The sequence below is a fragment of the Nicotiana tabacum genome, chromosome 2, assembly GCF_000715075.1.
Source record: "Nicotiana tabacum cultivar K326 chromosome 2, ASM71507v2, whole genome shotgun sequence".
Classification (NCBI taxonomy): Eukaryota; Viridiplantae; Streptophyta; class Magnoliopsida; order Solanales; family Solanaceae; genus Nicotiana; species Nicotiana tabacum.
In genome coordinates this window covers 47,141,112-47,152,445 of record NC_134081.1, presented here as the reverse complement: position 1 = coordinate 47,152,445, position 11,334 = coordinate 47,141,112, and the positions used below count along the sequence as shown (strand labels likewise).

General features: G+C 38.8%; 1 protein-coding gene across 1 annotated transcript; it reads right to left on the bottom strand.

The window, feature by feature from the left end:
• Positions 1 to 1,365: 1,365 nt before the first annotated feature.
• LOC107818545 (uncharacterized) lies at positions 1,366 to 10,910 on the bottom strand. Its single transcript, XM_016644575.1, has 3 exons — positions 10,443 to 10,910; positions 2,268 to 2,381; positions 1,366 to 2,160 (listed from the first exon to the last, which is right to left on the bottom strand). The coding sequence occupies exons 1-3, from the start codon at positions 10,908 to 10,910 to the stop codon at positions 1,366 to 1,368; spliced, it is 1,377 nt and encodes a 458-aa protein (XP_016500061.1).
• Positions 10,911 to 11,334: the final 424 nt, after the last annotated feature.

Genomic DNA, 11,334 nt, shown 5'->3' with positions numbered 1-11,334 from the left:
GATAAGATATAACTAAAAGTGTTTTAAAAGACGAGTTAAAGTCTATGTAATTGGTATCTAAAGTGCCGAAATTCTACGGCACATGAGGCATTGCATAGCCCAGATGGTACGGACTAAAAGCAAAGGTTCCATACGGACATGTGAATGTCATCTTCTTTTGGTCCTCTAAGGCTATGTTGATTTGGTTGTAGCCGGATTAACCATCCAAGAAGCAATAAAATGACTTTCCCGCTAGCCGATCAAGCATTTGAACAATAAAAAGCATAGGGAAATGGTCTTTGCAAGTAGCACTATTGAGCTTCTGGTAGTCCATGAAAACTCTCCGCTCAGTTACCGTCCTCATTGGGATGAGTTCATTTTTATCATATTTAATCATAGTCATGCCCCTTTTCTTCAGCACACATTGCACCGGACTCACCCAAGGACTATCGGCAATGGGGTAGACAACCTCGACATCCAACCATTTTATGATTTCTTTCTTCATCACCTCTTGCATGGAATGATTTAACCTCCTTTGGAGCTCCACGCTAGGTTTGCTCTCTTCCTCCAGGTGTATCTAGTACTCACAAATTTCGGCGGGAATCCCTCGGATATCCGCTATAGTCCAACCAATGGCTTGCCTATGCTCTCTCAAGGTATCCAATAAGTGTTCAACCTGCACATCATTCAACAAAGAAGAAACAATTACGGGTAGAGTTTCATTAGACCCAAGAAATTTATACCTTAAGTGTTGCAGAACTAGCTTGAGCTCAAGTTGTGGTGGCTCGATAATTGAAGGCTTAGCGGGAGGAGTGACTCTATTCTCTAAGTCAAGAGAAATCTTCTTTGGTGCATAAGTGTAGGAACCAAGCCCTTCCAACGCATTTACCGATTCCACGTATCCTTCCATGTCCTCACCATCAAAATTCACCAAAATAACTGCCAATGCCTTACCAAGGCATTCCTATTCAATCTTCACCTCGATGGCATCCTCTACCGCATCAACAACATCAATGATTGAGATACTCTTGTATACATGTGGCAATTTCATACCCTTACTTGCTTGGAAGGTAACTTCTTCGTCATTAACCCGGAACTTAATCTCATTTCGTTCTGAGTCCATGTTTGCTCTCCCGGTAGCAAGGATGGTCTCCCTAAGATGATAGGGATCTCTTTATCAATAGCACAATCTAGAATAACAAAGTCGGCGAGGAGGAGAAACTTCCCCACTTTCACAAGCACATCATCAACTATTCCCACCGGTCGCTTTATTCAACGGTCGGCCATTTGCAACCTCATACTTATAGGCCTAGGAATTCCCAATCCCACTTGCTTGTAGATAGCAAGAGACATTAAGTTAATGCTAGCCCCATTATCACAAAGGGCTCATGAAAAGTCACGCAATCCAATGGTGCATGGAATGGTGAAGGCTCCCAGGTCCTCTTTCTTTTGGACGACAGTTGTTGCAATGATGAAACTAACCCGGTGAATGACATTCACCACTTCATTCTTTGTGGTTTTCTTTTTAGTGATCAAGTCCTTCAAGTACTTAGCAAAACCCGACATCTCTTGAAACGCTTTCACAAATGGAATGTTCACCGATAATTGCTTTAGGATGTCATAGAACTTCTCGAATTTGCTATCATCAACCCTTCTAGCTAGTCTTTGGGGGAAAAGAGGAGGATGTCTATGAATTGGTGCTAGAGGTTTTGGTGCCTCTATTACCTTCTCCTTAACCTCTTCATGGTTCACTTCTTGAGCTTTCACCTTCTTCGGGAATCTTTCCAATTCAACAACATTTGGCACCGCAACTTGTCCCTCGACTTCTTGTTCAGAATCTTCTACTTCAACCACTTGTTCATTCTCTCCTTGAAGTAGTTTCCCACTTTGAGTTGTAATGGACATGCAATGAGAAGTTGGGCCACTCCCACTACCTTTTGGATTTGCAATAGCATCACTTGGGAGCATCCCTTTTTGCTTTGGGTTCTGTTCTCTTGATAAATCCCTCATTTGCATCTCCAACTTTTGAATAGATGCGGTGTGAGAACCCACAAGCTTGGTCATATTTTTCATTGAAGTGTTGGATCTCTCATGATTTTGCAATACTCTTTCAAGAATGCTTTCCAACTTGGAATCACTTGAAGAACTCTCCTTCCAATATGGAGAGTTGGAATATTGCCCCTTTGGTGGAACATAGAGGTTTGAACTCCGATTTGAGAAGTTGTTGTTGTTATTACTCCAATTTCCTTGATTTGGACTACCTTGGTCGTTTCTCCATTATAGGTTACCTTTCCCTTGCGGGTTAGATCTCTATTGGTGTGGTTGTCTGGAACCTTGGTAGGGTGGTCTTTGATATCCTCATTGTGAATTGTTGATATAATTTGCTTCTTCATAGTCCTCATCTGACATTGGTTGCACATCTTCCATAATATTCACTTTCTTTGTTTGGCTTTCAGTGAGCATGTCACGACGCAAACTGATGGGCCGCGACGGGCACCCGGTACCTTACTCAACCGAGTACCAACGTAATGTATCTTTCATATCATACTATCATAGGTAAATGAGCCAAAGAGGCTGTCGTGAGATAAGTAGAATAAAACATGAGGAACTACTCAACATTGGACGACCCAACATATAATACAAACTTATACATATGACATACGGGCCTATAAGACCAAAATGATCACTCGTACACTGAACATAGGCCGACAAGGCCATACAATCTTTCACGTATATGACATATGTCTACAAGCTTCTAAGAGTAGATAAACACCATAAAGGTCGGGACAGGTCCCCGCCATACTAATCAATACATGACCAAATCATACTGACCAAATAAATAACTCCGAAGCAAATGGAGCGCACCAACACCTTCCGCTGAGCCGATAACCTACTTGGAGGACTCTCAACCAGTCTATCGGGACCTGCGGGCATGAAATATAGTGTCCCCGGGCAAAAGGAATGTCAGTACAAATAATGTACCGAGTATGTAAGGAATGAAAATCAGTAAATAATAAACATGAGAGGAACATGGAGTAATAGACTCGACATGTATGTCTGAATAGCTCTGTGAATTATTTAATATTTATAATTTCATGCGTATGCGTATAAATGTCATACCATGCATAGGTATATGCGTTCATAACATCATCAAGCCTGTGAGGGCATCCCATCATCTCATCTCGGCCACTGTGGGCAAATTATCAACGTATACCAGCTGATAAGGTGGTGGTGCATATATAGCGTCATAACCATTTCCCGTATCCTATATACATATAATATACGCGTATATAACACCATCTGGTCATGGGTTAATGTACATGTATAAATGCATCAAATGCATAAGAAGTGCGTTAATAAGATTTCTCGGAATGTCATAAGATCACTATGCTTTTCGAATAACTTTATCAACTACATATTTTTTTGAGACCCATGAACAGAAGATATAATAATAAGACACATGGATAATCAAGAATATAGACACCCCTAGTATTTCTATGAATAGAGTTATTAATCCCCCATTAATTCAATAATTAACCAATTACCCACATAATTAAGAATTATCTCAAATTACTTAAAATACTACTCACTTTTAACACACTTTATGTATCCTACTATCATGGTCATGTGGTACCTTATATGACACTAGTCCATAAATACTGGGTATAGCTTAGACCGTATTTTATCTCAAAATGTCAAACTTCGACGAAACTCATTTTCTTCTATTCGCTTACCCTCTCACCTTCACGAATTTACTTATCACTTGTTTGAAATAGCGTAATACTTAAATCTCAAAATAATCCCATTCCCAAACTTATGTCGATTAACTTACGACGAAGCTTTAATGTACGAAACGCAAAATGTAACATCGCATTTCCGAGCTTTCATCAATTTACTTATGGCGTACTTTCACGTACGAAAATATAGGGTGTAACATCATTCCCCTCTTTGGAACATTCGTCCTCGAATGTTGACTGATGATCTTATCATTTTCATAACCTATGTCTTCCGAATACTTTAGCCATCTAGGCAAATGTTTTGTGAATAAATCCAAAGGCCAGGGCATTCCCCCTGTTAGGCCTCTTTCTCACACCACGGCCTGTGGTCGGAATTCTTCCATTCCCGTAACTTTTGCTACCTTCTGTCATGCAGCATGTACGACTTTTTTCTTGTATGTGCGCCTATGCGACTCTTTCCTCTAGCTTTTAGCCAATCTCTAGGCCTCACTTTGTGAACATATACAGAATTATGACAAGTTGTCCCTCTGGGCGTCATTCGCTTTACTACATCAAAGTAGGCCATACTATACCATCACTCTTACTTCGATTTATCTTTATTGAGGTCTGCTACCAAACTCCAGGTTACTCTCGTTGCTCATCCTAAATGTATAAATCTAAGTCCTTTAATGCTTCTTTATTACTGTTCATCTTAAGACTAATGGCCTAATCTCATCTCATACTTTGTAACTTTTATCCATCCATTGTTGATTCACCTTAATGTTGATCTATAATCTACCACTGATAACTTGACCTCTTATGTAACACTACCGCTAGGGCTCACGTCTTATCGAGGAACATTTGAAGTGATTTTCCTAATCCACCTGGGGGCGATACCATACTTCCATAACTGTATTTCATAGCATCCCAATGTGATTCACCTTACGTGGGTATTTTAATCTTGTGTTGTCCGTGAAATCCCTTTTTTTTCTTCAAATCATTACTCAATCGAAGGCCCAAACGTCATCCTTATCTATCACAATTGCACCCTTATTCTACTACCAGGGAAGCATTCCATCTCTTCTTAATGCTATTAGTCTTGGACTCTTTTGAGTTCATTCAGGCTATACTGAGCTTTCTATAACTTAGAGAAACCATTAGATCTCTTGTTTTCATGGGCTTAATACCGAGGATTTATCCATTGTCGTCACCTTCTCACTCGCCCTTTTTTTATCCTTACTCCTGTCTTCCAAAAACCTTGTCACTTTACCATAGTTTAGCTTGCGACTTACACATATCTATTTATACTACTCGCAACCTTCCTTAAACTTGCTTGCATCATAGATTTCCTTATGTCATTCTGGAACATCAAGCGAGACATCACATCGCCTCTAACTCTTCTTTACTCTCTTAATTAGACTTCTCGATACCTAGAACCCATAGGCTGGAAAATATGCCACTGACGGCGCCGCTATCATTCCTGGATACAGAATCCTAGCGTTTCTAGCCCTCTATCTGAAGTATAGATTGTTCACAACCTTCTGCACCTGAGTATCTCGTACGTTGTTCACATTTACCTTACTTACCTTAAAATCTCGCATCACATCTTCTATCTCTTTCATGACCTTCCTTCCACATAGGTATAATTCACATCCACATACTGACTTCTTATGAGGCCGGTACTCTTCATAGAATATGGTTGTTGTACTCTTGTACTTCTGACACTAATAGTGATTCGTCAATGTTTTCAATCACGATTTCTATAATTTTTTGGGTCTAATAATCAGACTCCTAATTTATTTTGTTGATGTAACTCTTTAGTTTTCTCTTTCTTATGATCAGCCTTTATGTAGGCTTAAGCTATCTTCCGATCTGCGGCTCCTGGTATTAGTTATTACTTTAGACTTTCATGGGCGCTATGGAATATCCATGATACAATCTTTTAACAAGTCAATCCCTTGTCTATGACCTGGGCTCAATTCTTTCTTTTAACTTATACCGGAGTCTTCTACGGCTGTATGATTGTCAACATATATGCTGCATGGATAATACTCTGAAATCTTAAGTGCGTTCATAACGTAACTAACTCTGGATCATTGATCGAATAATTCCTTTCGTTCCTTCTCAGCTTTCTTTAAACATAAGTTATTACTTTTCCTGGTCTTTCTTACCCCTTGTTGCGTGCATACTTAGCTTATCTTAGTTTTCACGAATGCCGGAATTTTCATGCAACTCATATGATCTCGAATATTACTTTTGAATTTTTTTCTTTTTCCCGTTCATTAGCCACGATAGGTGCCACTTTCTTATGGAGTGCATACATTGTTGTTGTGAGACTGTTATTACAAGAAAATTTCCTCTTTAGGTCACTATGCTTAGGTTGAAGCCTTCTTCCTTATTTCCTCAGCTAGTCTTTCATTGTAGTATTTAGGGAAGACCTTCTAACTCTTGTAAAGATGTGAGCTTATTACATCGTATACTCGACGGAATTTTTTTGATGTCCTTCCTCGCCTATAATTATCCGTAGTTACTTACCTCTACTCCCTTGTGCTTGTAGGGTTGCTCTTGAATTGATATTTTGACTGTCTTCCTAGTGGCACTCTTTTTTATTTTAGTAACACTCATACGGTACCTTTAACTACCCTAACTCCTATCTGAAATTTTTTTATTTTCAACAATTGCGATTTCATAGCTGCGAGACTGAATTCCCTATGCTGGGGTTCAATACATTTATCTTGCACGATCTATTAATTTATTTGTGTCCTTTTGTCTAGCCATAACTAGACTCTTCCTGAATCAACTACTAACTATTCATTGGCCCATTCTCATATCAACATTCCGCGTAATATTTCTTGGGCTATTTCCTTTGTCTTAACTTACGTCTCGCACTGGCTCCTTATCTATTAATAACATCTCGGGAAGGAACCCTTACTTCCTCTCCTTGACGTCGTGTTTGCATAATGTTCTAGAATTGTTGCATATCTGTAGGATTTGAATGAGCGCAACCTTATCCCTTTCTCATTTTTATCGCATTCTCCCTTTACCATTCCATAGTTACTAAAACCACTTTAATTCTGACTTAGTGCCACATCACTCCATATTCCCCCCTTTAGGGGAGTACTAAGATTTAGAGCTACAACGATCTACCTATAGATGTTTTACCTATTCATCTTTGACGTCTTTTGACATCATCGATGATTCTTACTTACCTTGTGGTAATCCTTCTGTACCAAGGATAACAAAATTTCCTTACTCACAAGGGTGACACTTAGTGTAACTGGCATACATAGTCCCTTAAGCTTAACTTTGCTCACATTGCTTGCTTTAGGGAAGTGTTTTCCTGAATGACCTTTAAAGGTTATTCTTCTGTCATCCATTCTATTATCGCCAGAACGCAATCTCTGAAATTCTCATGATGCCGACTATTATCAAATCACTCAGTCCCTAATTCATGTTTAGTTTATCTTGTTCACCAGCCCATACTGATTTCTATTACTCTGGGGTCTAACTTTTCCTTCTGGTAATCACGCTAGAGTCACGAACTTATTTCTCAAAATGAGGATATGACTTTATGGCCTATATTCTTTTGTTGTCTCAAGGCCTGTCACCTCTCATCTTTTCCTTCACTTGACTATAGACTCTGTAATACTGCCATTTTTTTATCTACCGTTGTCATCTATGTATCACATCTTACTCATAATGCTTCATTAACTCTCTTCTTATTTCCCTGCTAATATTTCTATCTATCACTTTATTCTGAAAACTTCAACAAGACATCATTTGCTTTTAGCTCCCCTTGCTCCATCTACTGGCTCTTCGGGTTGCCTAACATTCTTTCTCTACTAATGAACTAAGATAATATTTATCCCTTCCAGGATTCCAGTGCCATTCTTTGTAGTACTCATATCTAGCTGTACTATTTTAGAGTGCACCATCTGGGTGTCTCACAAGAAGATCCATTACCACGTTTGCACTACCTATCCTTCGAAAATGTCAACTAACACTAACAATCCATCCACCATTTTGGGTTACTCTAACCCCAGCCAGATCCTGATATCCCGTCCTTCTCTTAAACCATATCTGTTAGCTCTCATAGGGCATAACTGAGATAGGTGTGGCCGATTATACATACCTCTATTACTGTTGAGGGTAACTCAAAAGGCTTATATTTCTCTGCCTGAATTGTAAATACTGATAATCTTCATTAACTGGGTAGCTCATACCCTCCTTCACCTTGCTTCTTTTACTTGTTGAAACTTGTATCTACCTTCTAAATCTCTCATTTCTTTTCACCATATGGGTGGATAGATATTCTTGCCTTAAGGCTCCTTATCAAGAAGCTTTACATATCTTAGTACATATATGATCTGCTGAAGACCTTATATTTACTCATCATAAGCATCATGCAAAAATCGGGTTCTTCTGACCCAACTTTTCCACGGCCATAGTCAATCTCTTACCAGCTGTCTTTTGGATGTAGGCGTCATTGTATTACGAGTAAAATAGAGTTTAAGAGTTTGAATTCTTATAACTGAGCTCTACCACACGATCTAGAGTACGAAGAACAAGTGACAGTCCTAATTGCCTTGTAGCCTCCTGCTTATAAGTGTGGTGCATAACACACCCATAAACAAGACTCTACTAGACACGGCTTGTAGACTCCCTCGTACAGAACAACTCTGATACCACTTTTTTCACAACCCAAACTGATGGGCCGCGACGGGCACCCGGTATCTTACTCAATCGAGTACCAATATAACGTATATTTCGTATCATACTATCATAGGTAAATGAGTCGGAGAGGTTGTCGTGAGATAAGTAGAATAAAACATGAGGAACTACTCAACATTAGACAACCCAATATGTAATACAAACTTATACATATGACATACGGGCATATAAGACCAAAGTGACCACTCGTACACTGAACATAGGCCGACAAGGCCATACAATCTTTCACGTACATGACATATGTCTACTAGCCTCTAAGAGTAGATAAACACCATAAAGGTCGGGACAGCGCCCCGCCATACTAATCAATACATGACCAAATAAATAACTCCGGAGCAAATGGAGTGCACCACCTTCCGCTGAGCTAATAGCCTACTTGGAGGACTCTTAACTTGTCTATCAGGACCTGCGGGCATGAAACGCAGTGTCCCCAGGCAAATGGGATGTCAGTACAAATAATGCACCGAGTATGTAAGGAATGAAAATCAGTAAATAATAGACATGAGAGGAACATGGAGTAACAGACTCTGCATGTATGTCTGAATAGCTCTGTGAATCATTTAATATTTATAATGTCATGCGTATGCGTATAAATGTTATACCATGCATAGGTATATGCGTTCATAACATCATCAAGCCTGTGAGGGCATCCCATCATATCATCTCAGCCCCTGTGGGCAAATCATCAACGTATACCAACTAATCAGGTGGTGATGCGTATATAACGTTGTAACCTTTTCCCGTATCCCATATACATATAATATACGCGTATATAATGTCATCTGGTCATGGGTTAATGTACATGTATAAATGCATGAAATGCATAAGAAGTGTGTTAATAAGATTTCTCAGAATGCATAAGATCAATATGCCTTTCGGATAACTTTATCAACTACATATTTTTCTAAGGCCCATGAACAGAAGATATAATAATAAGACACATGGGGACTCAAGAATATAGACACCCCTAGTATTTCTATGAATAGAGTCATTTATGAAAGTTGCGTATTTTGCTCGTTTCGTTTGTATCATTTGGATCATGCCAAAAAGAAAGAAGGAATAGCCTTAACATACCTGAACCGATTCTCTTGACAATCCCTCTAACACACGTCTTTTGCAAAGAACGCGTAATGGTGGATCGAATTAGGAAAACATCCATATGATATTATTGAGAAAGATTGTACCGTACTCCCTTAGAATCGCGATTTCACGCTGCTGCAGTTTCATACGAATTGTTGAGCTTCATTCGTTACTTTTGTTGAAGATTTCATATAAACTCCTTGTTTTGAGATTTCATCCGTTAGCTTAGCAAGCATAAGCATCTCATTCTTAATGATGGGAAAGTTTCTTAAAATTGGGGGTTGTGGGCCCCACTCTTGTGGATGACTTGGCCAATCATTTTTCTAAATATGCCACATGGTATGCAAACCAAAGAGTCACTTATCACCCCATTTGACTTTTTCCCACATTGGGTCCTTTTAGGCTTTATCCAAGATCTTAATTAATCCCCCCCCCCCCCAATTCCTTAATCAACTTATTAATCCCCCACTAATCCAATAATTAACCAATTACCCACATAATTAAGAATTATCTCAAATTACTTAAAATACTACTCACTTTTAACACACTTTGTGTATCCAACTATCATGGTCATATGGTACCTTATATGACCCTAGTCCATAAATATCGGGTATTATAGCTTAGACCGTATTTTATCTCAAAATGTCAAACTTCGACGAAACTCATTTTCTTCGATTCGCTTACCTTCTCACCTTCACGAATTTACTTATCACTTATTTGAAATAGCGTAATACTTATAATCTCAAAATAATCTCATTCCCGAACTTACGTCGATTAACTTACGACGAAACTTTAACATACGAAAACGCGAAATGTAACATCACATTTCTGAGCTTTCATCAATTTACTTATGGCGTAGTTTCACGTACGAAAACATGGGGTGTAACAGAGCATTATTGTCAACACATTGACATTGGTAGCAATCCCGACAATTACTTGATCTCTTTCTTGGTTCTCCTTAATCATGTTGGTCAAGGAAGGAGTACTATATGCAATTCCACCCTTGGTGTCTTCTGCATGCCAAACTTGGTTATGTTCGGCCATTTTGTCGAGGATTTGTGTGATCCTTGCAAATGTTCTATCCATAAATGATCCATCTGCCGCATTTTTGGCTATCGATTGATTCATAGGATCCAAGCACATATAAAACATCTCCAACAAAATATTATCCAGAAAACCATGATTCAGTGACCTCACCAAATATAGCTTGAATCTATCCCATGCCTCATGTAGATGCTCTCCCGGTAATTGCTTGAAGAAGAAAATTACTGATCTATATAGTAGGATTAGACTGTGTTCCACTATGAAGGTAGCAGCGTCAACTCTAGGAGGGACAATGGCATTTGTATCCTCAATACACTTATCTATATCCGCAAACACATTCTCTTCGTCCGGTTCGCCCATGTTTACCTAATGACACCAAGCAAAGTGTGATGGAATAGAAGAAGACGTAAAGTAAAATACACACTAATTAGTAATTTCAAAACGGTATTCCCCGACAACGATGTCAAAATTTGATACACTCAAATTACACCTATATAAATGGTGTAAGGCGGTCGATGTCAAATATAGGGGTCGAATCCCACAGGGAATAGGTGTGAAAAGGCTACTTGAATAGTGTGAAACTTGACTTAAGCCGTAGTTCGACTCCGTTAGTTTAAAAAGAGTTTTGTAATTTTGAATTGTCAAGAAAAGCTATTTTGTTAAGAGAATTTGATTAATTTGATCAAGAAACCAAGGTTTGTCCCCATCAATGGAATGTAATATTATCGGTGTTAATATGATATATTTATAATGGAAGGCCCTTTGATATGCAAATGATTCCTAA